The sequence below is a fragment of the Geotrypetes seraphini genome, chromosome 16 (assembly GCF_902459505.1).
Source record: "Geotrypetes seraphini chromosome 16, aGeoSer1.1, whole genome shotgun sequence".
Taxonomy (NCBI): Eukaryota; Metazoa; Chordata; class Amphibia; order Gymnophiona; family Dermophiidae; genus Geotrypetes; species Geotrypetes seraphini.
Genome location: NC_047099.1, coordinates 49,919,442 through 49,940,158, shown reverse-complemented (window position 1 = coordinate 49,940,158; position 20,717 = coordinate 49,919,442). Strand labels below are relative to the sequence as shown.

At 40.5% G+C, this 20,717-nt stretch overlaps 1 protein-coding gene across 3 annotated transcripts in view; it reads right to left on the bottom strand.

Moving 5' to 3' along the window:
• Nucleotides 1-20,717, bottom strand: part of SMARCA4 (SWI/SNF related, matrix associated, actin dependent regulator of chromatin, subfamily a, member 4) — a 49,697-nt gene that overhangs the window by 12,696 nt on the left and 16,284 nt on the right. For 2 of the 3 annotated variants that reach the window (XM_033925083.1, XM_033925085.1), the window contains 17 exons: nucleotides 17,957-18,215; nucleotides 16,984-17,110; nucleotides 15,074-15,247; nucleotides 14,683-14,856; nucleotides 14,176-14,343; nucleotides 13,957-14,007; nucleotides 12,239-12,369; nucleotides 12,086-12,143; nucleotides 11,482-11,600; nucleotides 11,045-11,195; nucleotides 10,353-10,516; nucleotides 9,838-9,904; nucleotides 7,415-7,525; nucleotides 4,391-4,633; nucleotides 3,416-3,529; nucleotides 2,607-2,714; nucleotides 4-90 (listed from right to left, as the gene is read on the bottom strand). In XM_033925083.1, coding sequence (XP_033780974.1) covers nucleotides 4-90; nucleotides 2,607-2,714; nucleotides 3,416-3,529; nucleotides 4,391-4,633; nucleotides 7,415-7,525; nucleotides 9,838-9,904; nucleotides 10,353-10,516; nucleotides 11,045-11,195; nucleotides 11,482-11,600; nucleotides 12,086-12,143; nucleotides 12,239-12,369; nucleotides 13,957-14,007; nucleotides 14,176-14,343; nucleotides 14,683-14,856; nucleotides 15,074-15,247; nucleotides 16,984-17,110; nucleotides 17,957-18,215 — 2,306 coding nt within the window. The remainder of the gene's footprint in view (nucleotides 1-3; nucleotides 91-2,606; nucleotides 2,715-3,415; nucleotides 3,530-4,390; nucleotides 4,634-7,414; nucleotides 7,526-9,837; nucleotides 9,905-10,352; nucleotides 10,517-11,044; nucleotides 11,196-11,481; nucleotides 11,601-12,085; nucleotides 12,144-12,238; nucleotides 12,370-13,956; nucleotides 14,008-14,175; nucleotides 14,344-14,682; nucleotides 14,857-15,073; nucleotides 15,248-16,983; nucleotides 17,111-17,956; nucleotides 18,216-20,717) is intronic. The other variant, XM_033925084.1, reaches the window with a different exon arrangement.

Here is a 20,717-nt window from a genome sequence, read left to right as displayed (position 1 = left end):
TACCTCAATCTGCTGGAACATGTACGGATGGTTACAGATCTTCCTCAACTGCATGATGGTGTTCATCAGAGTTTTAGTCCCACCTTTGCCCTGAGGAGACACAACACTTGTGAGTGGCCTGGAGAGGCTTCAACCCATCCCAGGGGCCAGAATGCCACAATACCTAGAAGTTGCATTAGGGCACCTGAGACTTTGCTTTTCTTGCACTGGCTGCAGCTTGGCTTCCAGTAAATCTGAACTACACGACAGAGTGAGGTAAAGGCTAATGCATTTTATGTGCCACATTTCTATGGTAGAAGCAGAGCGATTTACATATTACAATACAGGAAATTGTATTGGTGTAAGATGGCACAGAAGAGAGAATTTAGAATTCTTTTTTTTAAAAAAAATTCTTTATTTGCTATACAGCAAGGAAATTATAATAGTTTCAAAAAGATTTGGGGGCCATTGATTGCATATTCTAATGATTGGACACCTTTTTATTACATAGGACTATATTTAATGTGGGGATGGGGATCTTATACAAAATATAACGTATGAATAAAAGGTAATAAAAGGGTGGGGGGAGGGAAATGGGACAAAATTTGTTTAGATTATATTGTATTAGATATAAAAAAGTTATTGAATATTTATCAATTGTATTCTAATATGTTGTATACTTTTTATAAAAATTTGAAAATTAAAATATTATATTAAAGTAATGAAAGGGAGGGGGGAGGGTGAGGGGGGAAAATCAAATTCAGATATATAATGTATTAGATATAAAAGTGATAATATGCATTTATCAATTGTAATTTATTATTATGTACACTTTATGAAAAATTAGAAAATAAAAAATAATGGAAAAAAAAAAAAAAATAAAAAAATGTGGGGATGGGGAGGTATGTTATGTGATTTAATGGGTTTATTCCTGATGAATGGGATGGGTGGGGGAGGGGTCTTTTTTATTTGCATTTGACAATAATTGTTAGAATGTCAAGTGATTTGTACGAATTATCTGATTGAATTTTGTACACTTGTTGCAAGAGTTAAAACTGAATAAAGAATTTAGAATTCTAAGAAGAGGGAATTCACTTAGTTTTATATTGCCTATAGTTTCAATTATTAAGGAAATTTTTTTTTTTTTAAATAAATCTTTATAAGTGCTCAAAAGAGTATATTACAACAAATTATTCCAGAATAGCACTTTGATATTTGCCATATAAACATCTAGTAAAATCAATAACCCCCCTACCACCCACCCTTCATCATATTTTCAATAAAATAAACAAAATATACACATATTATCATAGCATAACCTAATATGTAACATTATTTCCAACTCCCTCCCCCTTTAGTGTGCTAAAACAAAGAAAACGAAAAGGAGAAGAGAAGAAGTGATGACTAATCACTACAATATTTTGCCAATGGCCCCCATATTTTTATAAATTTAGTATATGTCCCTCTTTGTACTGCTATTGCTCGTTTAATCACAATATTTACAAACTTGTGTTGGTCTTAGGAGGCTTGAGACCTTGTTTCTCCCCCAGGGAAAGCATCGGCAGACAGCAAAGTCAGAGGGGATGGGAGGCAAGCTAAAGTCAGGGAGATACATCCGCCCCGCTGCCTGTGGGGGTGGGGACTCGCTCCACGGTAACAAGCAAAGCCTTTAAACTAAACTAAACCTTAAGTTTGTATACCGCATCCCCTCCACAGTCGTTTACAGGAACTCCAACGAAGGGTTACAGGACTTAGTATAAAGAAGGTTTAGAGGGAGGAAGTATGACATTTTGAAAAGCTCATTGGATCAAGAAAGGAACTGCTTGTGAATGAGAAAACAGCCTCAGATGATCAGGATCTAGAAAATCATTACATTCTCTATCGGTTATTTAACCTTTGATAACATTAACCATATTTAATTCCTAACCTTCCATTAATGCATCTTTATCTTCTCCCCAATCTTTAAATTCATTTCCCCAATATTTTAGTTCATCCCACAAAATTCTATCATAAACATATATTTAATAAAGTAGTATTATTTTTCCTATATCTCATACACTCTAATCCAGCAACCCCTATCATCCTTCTATATCTTCATATGCTTTTTTAAAAGTTGTTTATAATTTTATAATTTTTATCATCTATTTATATACAGAGGGACATACCCTAAATTTATAAAAATATGGGGGCCATTGACAAAATATTGTAGTGAATGAATAGTAAGATTTCTCTTCTTCTTTTTAATGTCTTCTTTGTGGCACACATGGAGGGGGGGGTAGTGAAAATAATTTTTACACAACATGTTATAATATAGTATACAATATGTATAAGGTGATTGGAAAGTACTTGAAGGGAGGGGGGTGGGAGAGGGGATAAAATATGATTAGAATATTATGTAATAGATATAAAAGTGATATTGTGTATTTAATTGATGTAATTCAATATTTTGTACACTTCATGTAAAATATGAAAATGAATAAAGAATTATAAAAAAAAAAAAAGATGATCAGGATCTAAAAGGAGGCCGAAGACTTCAGAAATGGGTGCTGGGGAAGAGGTCTCAAACTCTGCCTCTCCTAGAGTTGAAGAATAATTGTCGAGGCCTCACGTGCCACCTATTGACAAACCTTTTTGTCCTTCTCTGACCCGTCGGTAAGCAGAACACCCTTGGCCTGCATGTGTCGATACAGCACTCTCTGCAACGCAGACATGTCACATTTAATGACGTATTCCACCTGAGAAAGAAAGGGAACCAGCCGTAAGCCCAGCACCAGATTCTGCTCCAGTCACTGACATGATGTTTTGCCCGTGGTGGTGGGATCTCAATACGGTCCCTGCCTGTCTTGGAAACTAGCTCGAGTCCAGTTATAGACATGAGGCTGCCACATAACACCCTGAGAAAGAGAAGTACGACTGGGCTCCCCCAACCCCCAGCTTTTTAATGCTATCTTGTCTAGAAGCCACTGGTGCCACCACTCATTCCTTTGAGCTTCTGCATGGCTCACGAGCTTACTTTCTGTCTGCTAAAAAGACAGAGTGTGTGACAGAGGTTAAGCAGACATACCTGCAGGACTTTCAAAGCTTTTGTGTGTATCTCAAGGGTGCTAGGTAGAGAATGACACGGTGACAAAATTCATCACCGTTCCCGTCCCCGTGGATAACCGCGGGAAATAATCCCATGTCATTTTCTAGTGTCTATTTCAACCTCAGTCCTTCTACACCAGCATTCTTCAAAGCAAAGCTTGAGGGTCAGTGGTTGTGGCCATTCATACTCTGATTCTTCCCTCTCTCCTTAAAGAATGACATGAAGATGGTTTACCGCGGTTATCCGCGGGGACGGGGACGGGAACGGTGATGAATTTTGTCACCGTGTCATTCTCTAGTGCTAGGTTCTAATCTACTACAATTTTACTCCCACGTTCCTTTTCTCTCTTACCTTTTCTGGCAGCTGGGCCTCCACCTCTTTCTTCAGCCTTCTCAGCAGAAAGGGCCGCAGCACTTTGTGAAGGCGCCGAATGATTAAGATTGTTTCTTCTTCATTCAAATCCACCTGAGAACGGGGAAGGGCAATTGTAAATCGCAGACATTATAAAGACATGTTTGATCCCAGGCACTCCACTTTCTCTACAAGAAAAATACAAAAGGTGACACGGTATTCGGTCACTTGGTAGGCAGCAGCTCTTCTTAGGCCCAGAGGGGAGAGTGTGGTGCAGTGGTTACGGTTACAGCTACAGCCTCAGGTTGTGGGTTCAAATCCACGCTGCTCCCCCAGGTATATTAAATAGATTGTGGGAAAAATACTCCAGTACCTGAATAAATTCATGTAAACCACTCTGAGCTCCCCTGAGAGAACGGTAAAGAAAATTGAATACAGTAAAACCTTGGTTTGCGAGCAGAATTTGTTCCAGAAGCATGCTTGTAATTCAAAGCGGAATTTCCCCATAGGAAATAATGGAAACTCAGACGATTTGTTCCACAGCCCAAAAACTTGAATACAAAATACTATACGTCCTTGTATTGGAAGACCTCGTTCATTTAGAACAGTCACTATACTCCTGCAGCGTCAGAGAGAGAAGAACCATCGGCTCAGTTGTGATGTATGTATACTGTATGTACTCGTATTGCAAGACAAGTTAAAATTTAATCAAATGTTTTGCTTGTCTTGCAAACCAAGTTACTTGCAATCCAAGGTTTTACTGTATATAAACATGTATAAAAAGCAAAAAAAAACCCCAAAAGTGCCCTGGGCACACCTTCCGAGAGAAATCTAATATATTGCCAAACTACAGAAAAGACACTGGACGCTTTGGAAGGGCAATCCGGTGGCTCTTACACATCACAGAATCTTGATCCCTTTACATCGATTCTGTGCCAGAAGGCCAGGCCATTACTACAAACGCCTCTAAAATACCTTCTCTCCAGTCATGGCAAACGGGGCATTGAACCACTGCTCAAACGTGCTGCAGCTCTTGAAGATGGTGGGCAGCAGGAAGTTGAGCAGCGCCCAGAGCTCTGGCAGCTTGTTCTGTAGTGGGGTCCCCGTTAGCAGCAGACGCCTGGGTGCCACGTAGTGAGTGTTCAGGACCTGGGTAAGCTTACAGTGGTGGTTCTTCATCCGGTGGCCTTCATCTACAATCATGTACTTCCAACGGATCTGTGCAAGAGAGAAAACCCAGAAAAACAGACGAGCCCTTTCTTAGCCCAAAGTTTGCACATTCCGTCCCCTCTCCATTTTTATCAGAACAGCAATGAATAGGTTATTGCTTTTAGACATAGGAAGCAAAGCACCGGATTCTTGCAACATGTGTCAAACTTTTCAGTTATCATGGGTGTACAATTGTGTACATATAAGAACATAATATTGTGGTGAATAGTCATCAATTCTTCTCTTCTCCTTTTCTTTTTCATTTTTAGCACACTAAGGGGGTGGGGGAGTAGGGAATAATATGTTATAATATGGTATATAATATGTGTACATTTCTTTTTTTTTTAAATTCTTTATTCATTTTTAAACTTACATCAAGTGTACAAAATTCATAATAAGCACTATTAATTAAACCACTTAAACATCTTATCAGTGTATCTTATAAATATAAATGCAACCCTCCCTCCACCCTCCCTCTAAGCCCATTATTCATTATAAGATCATAAACCCTCCCATTAAACCCTTCCCCTCTTTCAACACTAAGTGGTGTATAATTAATAGAAAAATGGCATTTTTTTTTAAATATTTTTTTTATTAATTTTTCATTCTTACAACAATTGAATCACACATAATATAATTAATAGTTACATGACATTTAATCATGACAAAAAGATGTTAATGGCTCCCATAGTTTTATAAAACTTTTATACTTTCCATTCTGTACCGCCAGTGATCTTTCCATTCTATATAAGTGACACAACGAATTCCACCAGAAATTAAAATTAAGTCTACTGTGATCTTTCCAGTTATTAGTAATATGTTGGATGGCGACTCCTGTCATGATCAATAAAAGTTTATTGTTACACGCTGATATCTGACTCTTTTTCCTCATGGACATTCCAAATATCACAGTATCATAAGATAACGCTACGTGATTTTCCAATAAACAATTTATTTGATCCCAGATTGAGTTCCAAAAGGCTAAGATATGGGGACGGTAATACAAAAGATGATCCAAAGTCCCTCCATCCAGATTACAATGCCAGCATCTATTAGACAAGGAACTATTTAATTTATGTAATCTAACTGGGGTCCAAAAATATGTGTACATTTCTATTGAATGTGATGAAGGGTGGGTGGTTGGGGGGGGGTTATTGCATCACTAGATTTTTATGTGGTAGATATTAATGTGGTATTGTGGTATAATTTGTATAATATATTCTTTTGTGCACTTGCTGTTCAATTTGAAAACGAATAAAGAATTATTAAAAATAAAAAATAATTTCCCTGAATGGAAAACTCTTAATACTCAATATAGTTTGGAGTTCCTATGTTTCCAGGCTGATTTCATGGGACACCTAGCCGCACAGTGGTATAAATTATTATCTGGATTTTTAAATAAAAAGCCAAACACTGGTCTGAGAGACATTTGGAGCATTGAGATTAAGCATCATATTTCTGCTTCTCAATGGCCACAAATTTGGTCTTGGAGAATGAGATGTACAGTGTCAGCATCTATGAGACAAACTTGGTTCTTTTTATTACATCGAGCTTTTTGGACCCCAGTTCGTTTACAAAAGTTGGATAGCTCTAAATCTAATAGATGCTGGCACTGTAATCTAGAAGTGGGGACATTGGATCATCTAATTTTTTATTGCCCCTGCATTAGGAATTTTTGGAATTCAATTTGGTCTCAAATAAATTGCTTATTGGAAAATCATGTGGAAATATCATACGATACTGTTCTGTTCGGTATGTCTATGAGGAAAAAAAGTCAATTATCAGCACATAACAATAAGCTTTTAATGTTGCTATGCAACATATTACTAATAACTGGAAAAATTATAGTAATCTCAATTATACGTTTTGGTGGAATTCCCTGTGTCATATTTACAAGATGGAAAGAGCAATTGCAATACAGAAAGGAAGTTATAAAATTTTTTTAAAGATATGGAGGCCGATGGTTGATTTTTGTAGTGAATAGGCATCATTTTTCTTTGATAATATACATAGGGGGGTGGGGGGATTGGAAGATAAGATGTAGCAAAATTGAAATTTTGAAGGAATATGATAGTTTTAATGATTGTATAGAAAGATGGGAGGGGGGAGGGTTTTTAATTAATTTACATATTAAGAATATAATGTATGATGTTCAAGTGTTATACGATAGTATTTCATGTTGTTCTTTTTGTGCACTTGATGTAAGTTTGAAAAAGAATAAAGAAATTAAAAAAAAAATAAAAAAAGAACATAAGATAAGAATAGTCTTACTGGGTCAGACCAATGATCCATCAAGCTCAGTAGAACGTTCTCACGGTGGCCAATCCAGCTCACTAGCACCTGGCTAAAACCCAAGGAGTAGCAATATTCCATGCTACCGATACCCCCCCCCCCCCTCACACAACTGAGCAAAACACAGAGTGGCACTGTCTCAGTGTTAGAAAGCTGGACTCACTATTGAATAACTGCACAGACGGAGCTTGACGGGATGTAAAGGAGAAACAGAACAATTAAAAAAAAAAAACAGCCAATAGAACAACTGTAGTTTGCAAATCCCTCCAGTGAAATTAGCAGTTGAAGTGTTAGAACCAAAACAGATTGGGATGAAAGTGTGGGGGGGGAGGAGGGAGGGGGTCGAGGGACAGATACAGCTCAGAACAGCAGGAAAAGGAGGGTAAGAGCTGACAGAGCAGTTGAACGAGAGAAGCTGGCAGAGCAGCAGCGGAGGTGGGAGGAAAAGGGAGGAAGTTGCCCAAACTATTGGTTATCAGTGTCAGAGCTCCAGCCTACCTTAGCAAGTATGTGCTTATCTTTAATAATATATTCATAAGTAGTGAGCAGAACGTTAAACTTTCCACTTCTAAGCTGAGGTACAAAAGCTCTTCGTGCAGCAGGAGACCCCTGAGAGAGAAAAACAAGAGCAGTGCAGTTACGATTAAGATTGTACCAAAGAACGCACTGAGCAGCAATAATCTGCTCTAATAAACAGGCAGACAGGTTGCAAGTCCAGCTGGGTGGCAGGTTGCAATGAGGACCTAGAAGTTCCTGCAACTGGTTCCTCTTTATACTGTAATACCACTGGATCCTTGTAGTTGGATTAAGAGGGAGATCTTTGGGGTTTCTTTATTAAAAGGGTTGAGTGCAAAGGAGAAAGATGAGAAGGTTTTGATAACAGGAAGCTCAGCAGGTTTTTTATTATTATACTTGGTTTTCTGCCAGTCCAGTACAAATCACTGAGAGGAGGCTCATTACTATTTTAACAGGTTGGGATTTGAACTCTTTATATATTGGAAAGTCTCAACTTCCCTAGCATCCCTCCAGACCAGCACCGACGAATGGGTCGTGCGGGTGGAGACCGACTTTAAGTTAGCTACTAATAGGCTGTGCCATCCCCTTTAGTGTCAATCTCCAGCTGGAGGATGTAAGTAAATCTGTGCTTTCCCTGGAGTGCAGCTTAAGCCATTTGGGGAGGAGACTGACCCGCAGTCCCTTCTTTAAATCCGAGGATCTGAATAGTTGTAAGCATTTGCATAGGATTTAGACCAGGGCTGCCCAAGTCCGGTCCTCAAGATCTACTGGCAGGCCAGGTTTTCAGGATATCCGCAATGAATATGCATGAGAGAGATTTGCCTGCACTGCCTTCTTGGTATGCAAATCTCTCTCGTGCATATTCATTGTGGATATCCTCAAAACCTGGCCTGCCAGTCGATCTCGAGGACCAGACTTGGGCAGCCCTGATTTAGACAATAAGGCGGTGATGTGGTCCTCTCTGCATTCCTTTTTGTGTCATTATAGGGTTGATGTGCAGGGGCACAGGGGCTGCAGTCGGGCCTAGCTGGGTCCCTCCCTTAATAGTCACTGCTTTGGTACTTCTCATTCATCTGTGCCGGTCTGGAGGGATGCTGGTGAATGTGAAATTAGATCTACCTGCTCATTTTCTTTCTCTTGGTCCCTCCAGATTGGCACAGAAGTCGTCCATGGTTACACTCAGTATACGTATGCTACATGCTAAGAGAAGATGTGGGATATATGCATGTTCATGATTTTTTTTTGTTTTAACTTTTATGGGAAAAATAAGAAAGAAAATGTTTTATTGTTCTTATCGTAAGCAGCAGCATCTGGTTCACTGGGCTAGCTGGGAGAATTTTTAATGAGGCTTCTTTTTACTGGTTTGATACTACTTTTCTGCTTGGCTAGTCAAAGACTGACTCTAAAGAGGATGACACAGCCTACTAGTAGCTAACAAAGTCAAGAATTCTTAGTCTGGAGGGATTAAGAGAAAGAAAATTAGCAAGTACCGTATTTTTCGCTCCATAAGAAGCACCTGACCATTAGACGCACCCTACATTTAGAGGAGGCAAACAAGAAAAAAACCATTCTGAACCAAATTCTGTACTAATATATACCAGGCTCTGCACCTAGCCCCCCTCACTCCCTGCCAGGCTCTGCACCCTGCCCCCCATCCCCTCCCTGTCTAACACCAGCTCTGGCAGGAATTTCAAATCTGACATATTATAATTACAAAACGGAAACTAAACAGCCTTCTCTGTTGCCACTGTAGCACGTTCCCTCTGCCGCGGTTTCGCCCCTCCTCTGACGTACGGGACCGCAGCAGAGGGAATGCGCTACGGTGGCGGCAGGGCTCCGATTTTAACGCAGCTCCTTTTAACACTGACGGAGCTGTGCTGCACCTGATGGCGGGAGGAACGGCGGGCGTCTGTGGGCCTTGATTTAAAGGTACCCGGGTTGGTTATATTCGCTGCATAAGATGCACCCTTATTTCCACCCACTTTTTTGGGGGAAAAAAGTGCATCTTATGGAGCGAAAAATATGGTAAGTCTTTTTTTTTTTTTTTTATAATTCTCAATTCATTTTTATCTCTTACATCAAGTGAAGATACACATATTAAATCAATTTTTACAAAACACTTGAAATTACAATCATATAATCTTATAGAATAAGAATAAATATCCTCCCATATATCCCATCCCTATCCAAGTATAAACTATTCATGTGCTTAAGATGTCTGATCACTAGAATAAGAAATCAATGGTCCCCATATTTTTTTAAAGTTATGAAAATTTCCTTGTTGTAACGCATATAAAATATGGTAAGTCTAATTTCACCTCAAAATACATACTCATAAACACTCAACCATCTTCGCTCGCACAGAATAATTTCAGCTACCACAAAAATCAATTTCACTGGCTTACCTTGTAGGAGACTTTCACTACTGAAGGGCCCCACTTGTCAAATTCGTAAACCCAATTTGAAAGTGTTCTGAAATATAAAGAAAAAGAGGTGGTACCAATAGCCCAATGGCCTGTCTCATTATCAAATATTGGGAGAAGCTTTCAGTGGAAGCATTTTCCCTTAGCTGTATAGGGAAAGGTCTTGAACTCCAACTCCCCAATTATTCATTCAATTTCTATACCGTTCTTTCAGGGTCACAGGAGTAGCCCAGGGTCACAAGGGTAGCGTGGGTTTGAACCCACAACCTCAGAGAGCCGAGGCTGTAGCTCTAACCACTGCACCGCACACTCCCATAGTCTTAGCTGACATACCTGGGGCAGTGGGGGATTAAGTGACTTGCCCAGGGTCACAAGGGTAGCGTGGGTTTGAACCCACAACCTTAGAGAGCCGAGGCTGTAGCTCTAACCACTGTGCCACAATAAGTTACTACAATAAGGCAGGGGCCCTGTGTCTTCCCCCAATCCCATACACTTACGAGAGAGGTACTATGATGAGGAAGGGACCGTTGATACGTTTGTGTTCCATGAGGTATGTAATTAATGCAATGGTCTGGATGGTTTTCCCCAGCCCCATTTCGTCTGCTAGGATCCCGTTCAAGTTATTATTATAGAGGGAGACCAGCCATTCCAGCCCTTTAATCTAAAAATGGAAAGAGAAATCATCATCAAAAAAATGCCATGCCAGCTCCAAGCTGTCGCTCTTCCCCATTACATTCTGCAGAATTACATCAAGAAAAGCAAAAGATTACTGTTACCTAATCTAGAATTTCATTTCCATACTTCCTCAGTACTAATCACCAGCTCTGCAACGGATTCGCTACCACGTTTTGCATTGCCTGATGATATAGAAAACCCAGTCCATAAACTCAACCAGAAACCTTCTGAATCACTGGGCCAGCCAGAAGTGAAACATCAACAGAAAATGCTTGCTTGTTATTTTCCGATTCTGCCAAATACACCCCTGAGAATGTCTCCTCCTCAATCTGGCTAAAATGATGTGCAGTACGGAAACTCTCGTGTGCCTTCAGCCAGACTGAGCGAGAGTAATTTACAGCCAGGCTATTTACCTAGGTAAGTGGCTTTGCCAATGTTCCTAATGGCCTTATAACACGAGCACGGCGTGTAATATGTAGGGGCAAAGTCCTCCACCCTCTCCCATGCTCCTCACCTGGTACTGCTTGAGGAAACCATTCACCAGCAGCGTGGACTGCTTGTCCACCCTTTCACTGACAGCATGTGCCACGGCATAATATGACTGTAGGCCCCGGGCGGCAGCTTGGGAGACTCCGTACTCATCATCCACGTCCTGCTTGGCATGCCTAAAGGGAAAAGAGGACACCAGACAAAGCAGTTAAGGATGCCGGAGTAAAGCCTCTACCATGACATGCTGTTAGCTAGAGAACTGGGCCCTTATTCGCTTGTGCAAGTAGCCAAGGCTCTACGTCACATTCACCTCAAAGGTGCTGAATCCTTTACTTAACTGTCAGATATGATACATCAAACTGAAGCTGTGATGCTCCCTCTCTTTGGTGAAAGGGAAAAGCACTGAAAAGCCTGTGCGTACAAGCACGAGATGACCAATGCTGGGTAATAAGAAGGGCTTACTCAATGATGTGTCTGGCGTATATATCCGACACCTCGTCGCTGTCTGGGTCGGGGATCTTTTTCTTCTCTTCTGTAGGCAGGGAAGACGAAGAGTTGGGGGGTTGTTCCTCCTCTTCCTCCTGTCCAGAAAGAAACAGCTTGTTGGTCTAATATGTTCAGTCCAGATATTCAGTGAACTTTTTTTTTTTTTTTTAAATCTTTATTCATTTTCAAATTGAACAAGTGCACAAAAATACATTATAGCGCTATAATATCTAACCCATAAAAATCTAGTCATGTAATAACCCCCACCCAACCACCCACCCTTCATCTCATTTTCAACCGAAATAGAAATATACACGTGTTATATAACATATTATAACATATCCTAGAAAATTATTCCCAACTCCCCCCTTGAGTGTGCTAAATACAACTAAGAAAGAAAAGAATATTTTGCCAATGGCCCCCATATCTTTACAAAGTTATTATATGTCCCTTTTTGTTGCTTTTTATCGAATATTCAGTGAACTTTGATAAAAAACAACAAACTGGGTTTTTAAGCAACACACAAGAACCGAAGAAGCTTCCAAGCAACTGAGGATTTCAGCTCTACAAAGCTACTTGCCTCTTCCTCCTCCTCCGTGCCGCTTTCTTCGCTGTCAGATCTTGGTGCTACCTCATACCTGAGCCAAAGAGAAAAAGATTGCCATCAATTTGGCCCTGCGGCTGTCGCACCACTTGTGAGGAGCTGCGGCAAAGCAGAACATCCGAGTCTTACCCTGGATTCATCTCCAGCCAGGTCTCTAGCTGGCCAGCCTTGGGAGCTTCTGCACCAGTCAGAATCTTCCCACTGTCTACGTGAATCACTTTCACCGGGAGATCGCTCATCTGGCTGGTCTCGTCCAGGGGCTGAGAAAACCAAAATGATTTGCACATTCAGCCTGGCTAAAGGTTGTGTTCTTGGCACCTGCTCGTATATTTATTTATTGAAAAACATTTCCAATCCGCCTTTGTCCAAGGCAGCTCGCAGTATCACATACACAATTCAGGTTTGAACATCATTAAAAAAAAAATCACATACATCAGTAAGAATCATAAGATTTTACCATCTTTACCAAATAACATATAGCTTTGAATACACATTTCCCCTCCTCCATGACTCTGTACCTATTAAACTAAGTGTCTGTTTCAGAAAAGGATAAATGATTGGCATCCTTCCCCATTCTCCAGTGAGGTGATGAATTTCATTCGATGCTCCGTTTACTGGCTCTCATACTTACTTCACAAACCAAGAGCAAAAGAAACTGCAGACGAGCGTACAAGATGCATCTGAAAACCTGGCTACACTTCTCCCTCCGTATCCGCGGATTTGGTTATTCGTGATTTTTTTTGCCTAAGTTTTCCTCTATTTTTCGGCTGTCCGAGCCTCTTGGATCTTACCTGGTGGTCTAGCGGTGATGCGGGGCAGGATCGATCTTCCTATGCTCCTGCCCTGTGCAGAGCCGTCATCAAAATGGCTGCTGCGAGTTCCCATTGTGGTCTCGAGACCTAACCCCCGTGAATATGGAGGGAGAGCTTTTTTTTTTTTCAAAAATGTAATTTCCGCTGCTCTCTATATAACCACTAATTCTGTTATAGCTCCACAATTGTGGAATTCATTGCCACTCTATATCAGAAAAGAAAAAAGATCTTATTTCCTTTAAAAAACTTCTAAAAACTTTCTTATTTAATGATGCTTTTAACAATTAAATTCTGAGACCTGTTAACTTAATCCAGAATTCAATTTTTCCCTTCCTCTTGTTCTTTCCTCTTTTATGTTTTTTCTACCTGAGAGAATTGTAATTTTTCCCCTCCTATCCTCTTATATCATGTCTGTCCTTAATCCACATGTATGATGAAATTTGTTAAGTGTTATAAGTATATTAGCTTTTTACTTGTGTTTTAAAGCTGTTTGTCCTCTAAATTGTTGTTTTTTTATAAAACTGTTCATCGCTTAGAAAGTTTGTATAGGCGATTCATCATATGGTAATAAAACTTGAAACTTATTATATTTTCCTTTCTTAAACTCTATCCTTATAGAGAAGATGCGGTATATAAGCTTAAGGTTTAGTTTAGTTTAGTTTATTATATCAATTATTTTTTTTTTCCCATTATTTTTTATTTTCAAATTTTACATAAAGTGTACAAAATATTAAAATACAATTGATAAATACATAGTATCACTTTTATATCTAATACATTATATATCTAAATTTGATTTTCCCCCTCACCCTCCCCCCACCCTTTTATTACTTTAATATAATATTTTTAATTTTCAAATTTTACATAAAATGTACAAAATATTAAATTACAATTGATAAATACACAATATCATTTTTGTATTTAATACATCCTATTCTAAATATATTTTTATCCCCTCTCCCTCCCCCAATTATTAATTGCGGTTAATGTTACCAGCTTTTTGCAAACCAAGGGACCTGACACGGTCATACTTACTTCCCCATCTGGTCCCAATGCTGGGGGCTGTCCTTCCACATTCTCCTGCTTCTGAAAAGAAAGTAAACTAGTCATCTATCAAATGAATGACATCAAAATCTTAAGACTGAGCTCCTGTAACTTACGCCACTGGTTCTTACGCACTTTACAACCGAGTAATCCGGTTGTAAAGTGCGTCCGTTGTAAGTCCGTTGTAAAGTGGATCCAGCTGGAACATACCTTCTTTTTCTTTTTCTTCTTCTTCTCCTTCAGCACCTGCGCTGCCTTGTGCTGTCGCACCAGTTCAGTCAGATTGGCCACGTACTCGTCCGTCTGCTGGAGGAGATAGGCCAGACGCTTGTCCTTCTTCTGATCAATCAGTTTCCGGTAACCTTCTTCATCTTCAGCCTGGAATAGACAAAGCAAGCTGTCAGCCTAAAGAGGCAAACGGAAGCCCAAAGAAGAGGGCCTCCAAAATTAAACCCCCCCTCCCCCAAACACATTATTGCTAGCTACCCCTCCCTCTCCTTGAAGGTGGGGCTCTGACTCAATTACCCCACTACTCTCAGGGGTAGCTAAGACCCCATTCAATTACTTCTCCTCCCCCGAGGCAGACTGTGGTTAGTTACCCTCCTCCTTCAGGGGACTGATTTTGTTGCACATCCTGCTTTGGTTTGGGAAAGGCTGTGACTCAGTTACTCCTTCAGTTTTTTGAGGTGGGATCTGATTGTTACCCCTGCCCCTCACCATCAATCTACGCATCCTCTCCTTTTCTATCCGCTCATTCTCCTTCTTTTGCTCCCGCTCTGTGTTGGCATGGTACGTGGCCACTGCTTTGGTGAGCTTCTGGATTTTGCCTGTCACTGATCTGTGGTATTCCTTGAAATCCTTGGCATGCTGAAGGATGCTGTTGAGGTATTCCTGAAATAGAGGGGGGGAAAAAAACAATTTTAGCACATCAGCAATTATAATCACCCACAGATATCTGCCAAATCTTTCTTTGCTGTTGACATTTGTGACTTGCTGTTAAAGACTCAGCACTGTACCTGGGAAGGCAAAAAAGGTTAGTGTAGCCAGACTCGGACCACATTTCCTGGACAGGGAGTGGGTTAATGAAGGCAAGATAACAGGGGCTCACTTGGTGCTTTTGCCGGCGTTTGCGCTCCTGCTCAATCTTCTGCTGTTTCTCTAGTTTCTCAGTGATGCGGGCCTCCCGCAGGGATTGCCTCTTGCTGCGCTTGTAAGCCTTGGCATTCAGTGCCGTCTCCAGCGCTGTGTCCCTTCTCATGCACACCACTACTTCCTGACGCAACTTTAAAAGAAAGCCACACACATGATACAATTCTGTTCGGGATGTCAATGAGAACAAAAAGTCAAATTTCATCAATAATAGGCTGTTAAATAAATCTATATCCACATAGCACAACCTCAAGAGTATAGGATAACAAGTCCAAGTGTTACTCTTAAGGGAGAAAAGACCTCAGTGTCTAATAGGGAAAATCAAAGCAACCCATATAGACAGGCTAGTTGCAAATATCACTTGCAGCCAGCAGACACATCCTCGGTCATAAACTCCCAAAAAGTTGAGGACACAATTTCACAGTGAATTTCAACAGTCTTAATTCTAAGTTTCAAAAAGTTTTCAAAAAAACACTTATATGAAAATTGTTGTCTTCTCAATCAAATTGCAAACACAAGAACGTGATCCTGGAGCTTGGAAGCAGGAAAAAATCACTCCATAGGAGACAAATTCAGAGCATAGCAGCTACTAAATATCACCACTAGCATAATCCAACAGGGTTCCCTGTTTCGCTTCTTTAGGGACAGAAATTGAAGCGGGTGAATCGATGCTCAAATCCCTGAAGAAGCGCACCAGCGAAACAGGGAACCCTGTTGGATTATGCTATGCCATTGTTCTGACCCAGTAAGGCTATACTTTGCTAACAGCTAAACAAGTACACTTTGATGAAGTCATCTACCAATGGCATTCCAAACCCTCAAGCATTCAATGTCTTCTTGAAATAGTCAAGATAAAGCCTGCAATGGTGTTCAACTCCTGAACAGAATCAAGGCTTTATCCTATCTCAATAAGACACTGGATGTTTGAGGTAGATGACTACGCCAGAACGTACGTGTTTGGCTTTCAGCGAAGTATGTTAAATTTGTTATTTTCCACAAAAGTGCAGATATTGAAGGTTAATTTAATAAAACACTGCTAGATTTTTTGCATAAGATGTCTTTTTACATTATTTAATGACTGGAGAATCTTCTCCTATTCGTTCAACTCATCTATAATCTCAAAAAATCTGACCCTATAAGCCCCTTCTACAAAAAACTGCACTGGCTGCCTATGGAGGCGAGGATTATCTTCAAATTTGCTTGTCTCTGCTTCAAAACCCTAACAGGCTTGTCCCCAATCTACCTATCAGATCACTTTGTCCGTCCGGGCCCCACCCGCACACGTAACGCCCACTTGTTTGCCTTCCCGTCCCTAAAGTGCTGCATCTACAAGAGATTCCTCGACAGATCCCTGGCATTCCAGGCATGCAAATGGAACAAATGTCTATCCACTCTCATCTCTAATTCTCCCTCCTACCAAACTTTCAGGAAGTCAATCAAAACTTATCTCTTTGACAAATATCTCTGACTCCCGCCCTCCTTGTAACTCAACTTTTAACTATGCCTTGTACCTCCCACCTTCCTGCACCTCCCACCTACCTGCACCCGACTTCCTAAGCCACGCCGATTGACTTGTTTATAACCTCTCTATCTCCTTCTTGCCTGCTCCTGACTCGCTAAGTTATATTGATTGACTTATTTGTAAATTTTGCTGTAGATGTACAGTCTCTTGTCATGTAAACCGCTCTGAACTATTCTGGTACTGCGGTATACAAAAATAAAGTTATTATTATTATTATTATTTTGTCCTTAAGCACAGAGACATAGTTATGTTTTTCTGACCAAATCAATAAGAAAATCAGAACTACCGTACTTCCCCCGGACCAATAGCCACAGGGAAAGCACCCCTCCTCTGCTGATCCAACCCACCTGTCTCTGGAAGTTCAGAAGTCTCAGGGCCTTCAATTCAATGGTAGCTTTGGTTCTTAGGTCACCAGCAAGTGACCCAGGCAAGTTCTCCAGCTCCTGGATTCGATGGGCAATACGAGCCTGCAGTCTGGAAAAAAAAAAGACGGCAATCCTTAGGAATTTAGAACAAAAGAACTTGCAATAAAAATCCCTACCTTTACCAAATAATATAGTGTCATATGAGAGTCCAACATGATTTTCTAATAATTTATTAATTTGGGGCTAAATTAGTTTCCAGAAAGCCTTTATACAGGGACAAAAAAAAAATCAAATGATCTAACGTCCCAACTTCTAATCTACAATGCCAGCATCTATTGGATCTCAGAGTCCGATTTCTGCAAATAATAACAAGTTATTATTAATATTGACAGGGGTCGCCATGCAACAAATGACTCAGAATTGGAAAGATTATACAAAATTAAATTATACATTTTGGTGGAATTCAGTTTGTCACATATATAAGATGGAAAAGATGTTAGCGTTACAACAAGGGAATATTCATAATTTCAAGAAATTTATGGGGACCATTGACTAATTACTCTAATGATCAGATATCTTAGCACATGGGGAATATATGTGGGATGGAGTTGGGATGGGAATATTTAATATATGGAGAAAGATTCTTGGAAAAAAGGGGGGGTACTTATTATTTTATAATGGAATATTTGAATGTATATACAAGTGATATATGAAAATTGCTTGATTACGTGTAATTCACTTGTAAGAATGTAAAAATGAATAAAGAATTAAAAAAAAAAAAAAATCCCTACCTTGCTGAAAGAAGGTAAAGCACGTCAGCTTTCTTCCAACCTGAAGTGTTCATCTACACAGGAGACTGAGAATTTCCCAGACCTATTTCATAACTTCAGGCAAGGTGTTTCCTCAGGTGTTCCTCAGTTGGAACACCTCAGTTTAAGCCCAAGGTAACCCTTACCTGTATTCTCTCTCTTGCAGGATCTCTACAGGGTCCAGGCCCCGTGGCTTCTGGATAGGCGTAATCCGGTTCTGCTTCTGGTGAAGCTGTACCATGGGTGGGGGCTGGGCTGGCTGCCCTGGGGACTGTGTCTGGGGTGGCATGACGGGAGAAGCTGCAGGAGGCACTGCGGGTGGTGCAGGTGAAGGGCGACCAGTAGGCTGAGGGGGAATGAGTTTCTGGGGTGTACTCGTCGGAGCTGCCGCATTCACAATTGGTCCTGTGAAAGAGAGATCAAAGTTAAAAGCAAGGATTCTTCTCTTCTACTCAAGAGCTTATGGAACATTCTGAAGGAAGGTGAACAATCACTGCTACATTCACAGCCTTCAGAACCTGGTAAATGCTATAATTCCCTTTTTGCATGGCAATTGTTCTTTCCATTTTAAAAAGATTTGGGGGCCATTGATAACATATTGTAATGATCAGACACCTTTTTACACTAAAAGTATATTGATAATAAGGGGAAAGGGGAGATTTATTGTTATATTATTGGTCTTCGTATTTTTGATTACAACACTTGCATGATATACTTGATTTATAATATTTGTGGAAAGGGAGGGTGGGGGAAGGGTTTAGTTTATGTTTTAAAGATGACAATAGATAAGAATGTCAAGTGATATGTATGACTTTAATTGATGTAATATTGTACACTTGATGAAAGATGAAAAAATAAATAAAAAATTGGAAAAAGAAAAAGAACCTGGTAAATGTTAAGCCTTTCTTGGGTTTCCTACGTCTTGGGTTTGGTCTTACCCATTCCGTTTTCCTGGTGAATGTTCCTATCCAACACCTAAGGGTATGACATTTCCATTTCTTTTAAAGGCCAAGAAATGTGACATCAATGCCTCATAAACTAAACTCATGCAGTAGAACTTTCTTGGGGGGGAGGTAGGGAATTTTTCAATCATCGGTGCACTGAGTCGAGAATTCGCAGTCTACCTTAAATTTTGTGATGTTGGTGAATGTCAGTTCTTCTTCACCCAGAGAGTGGTGGAGAGCTGGAACGCTCTTCCGGAGTCTGTTGTAGGGGAAAACACCCTCCAGGGTTTCAAGACTAAGCTGGACAAGTTCCTGCTAAACTGGGACGTACACAGGTGAGGCTGGACTCATTTTAGAGCACTGGTCTTTGACCCGGGGGCCGCCGCGTGAGCGGACTGCTGGGCACGATGGACCACTGGTCTGACCCAGCAGGGGCAATGCTTATGTTCCCCTAGGGCAGGGGTGTCCAATGTTGGTCCTCGAGGGCCGCAATCCAGTCGGGTTTTCAGGATTTCCCCAATAAATATGCACGAGATCTCTATATATGCTAATAGATCTCATGCATATTCATTGGGGAAATCCTAAAAACCCGACTGGATTGCGGCCCTCAAGGACCGACATTGGACAACCCTGCCCTAGGGGGTCGAAACAGGGCCTTGGAGGAGGGAGGGAGTTATGCAGTCATCGGTGTGTTGAGCTGAGAATCTGCCATCCAGCCTCAATTTGATAATGCTGGAGCTGGGGGAAGGGAGCGAGTCATCCAGTCGTTGGTAGGGCCGATAACAGGGAAACCTCTGTTGACTGTGTGGGGCTCAGGAGGAAATGCTGACGGGATCTGCAGGGGTTCTATAGCCTGGCAGTTTTACCAGCTGGAGTCTGGAGGAATGGATTAGACATTGGTCTTCTTCTTAAATTGATATCATCGTGTAATAATAAACTTTTAATGATCATGACTGAAGTTGCCATCCAACATATTACTAATAATTGGAAAGATCATAGTAGGCTGAATTTTAATTTTTGGTGGAATTCATTATGTCACATATATAGAATGGAAAGATCAATAGCGATACAAAATGGAAATTATAATAATTTTATTAAAATTTGGGAGCCATTAACGTCTTTTTGTCATGATTAAATGCCATTTTTCTATTAGTTATACACCATATAGTATTGGGAGGGGGGAGAGGTACAAATATAGGTTTCTTATTATGAATGAAGGGCTTTGAGGGAGGGTGGGGAGGGTTACATTTGTATGTTTAGATTATAATGATAAGATATGCAAGTGCGCTGATTGTGTTTATTATGATTGTTGTACACTTGATGAAAGTTTTAAAAATGAATAAAGAATTTAAAAAAAAAAAAGAATTTTCCCCTTTTGTTCCTGTGAGAAGAAACTTGTTCCTTTTTTTGGATGGTTCTACTAAAATCAAATAGAAATACATATATGCAGCATGGGCCTGATTCTCTAAAGGAGGCCGATCTCGGCAGCCGCCTAAGAATTGGTTGTGATTGCGTGTCAATCATGCATTGGTATCCTTTAGAGCAGTGGTTCTCCCAGCCAGTCGGGTTTTCAAGATATCCCTAATGAATATGCATGAGAGAGATTTGCATATAATGGAAGCCACAGGTATGCAAATCTCTCTCATGCATATTCATTAGGGATATCTTGAAAACCCGACTGGCTGTGGGTCCCCCAGGACAGGGTTTGGGAACCACTGCTTTAGAGAATTGCATCTTTTTTTTTCTAACAAACACCTTAAATGTAGGCCAGCATTATACAGGCCCACTTTTAAGGCGTCCGTCTCGCTCCTATGGAGATACATAGTGACGCTCCTGAATGCCCAAGGCCACTTCCAGTGGAAACCATGTCCATGCCAACCTTGGCCGTTCATAAGCATCCCTATGTGTATCCATAGGCGTGAGACAGATGTCTACAATATAGGCATTGTTTGCTGAATGTTTT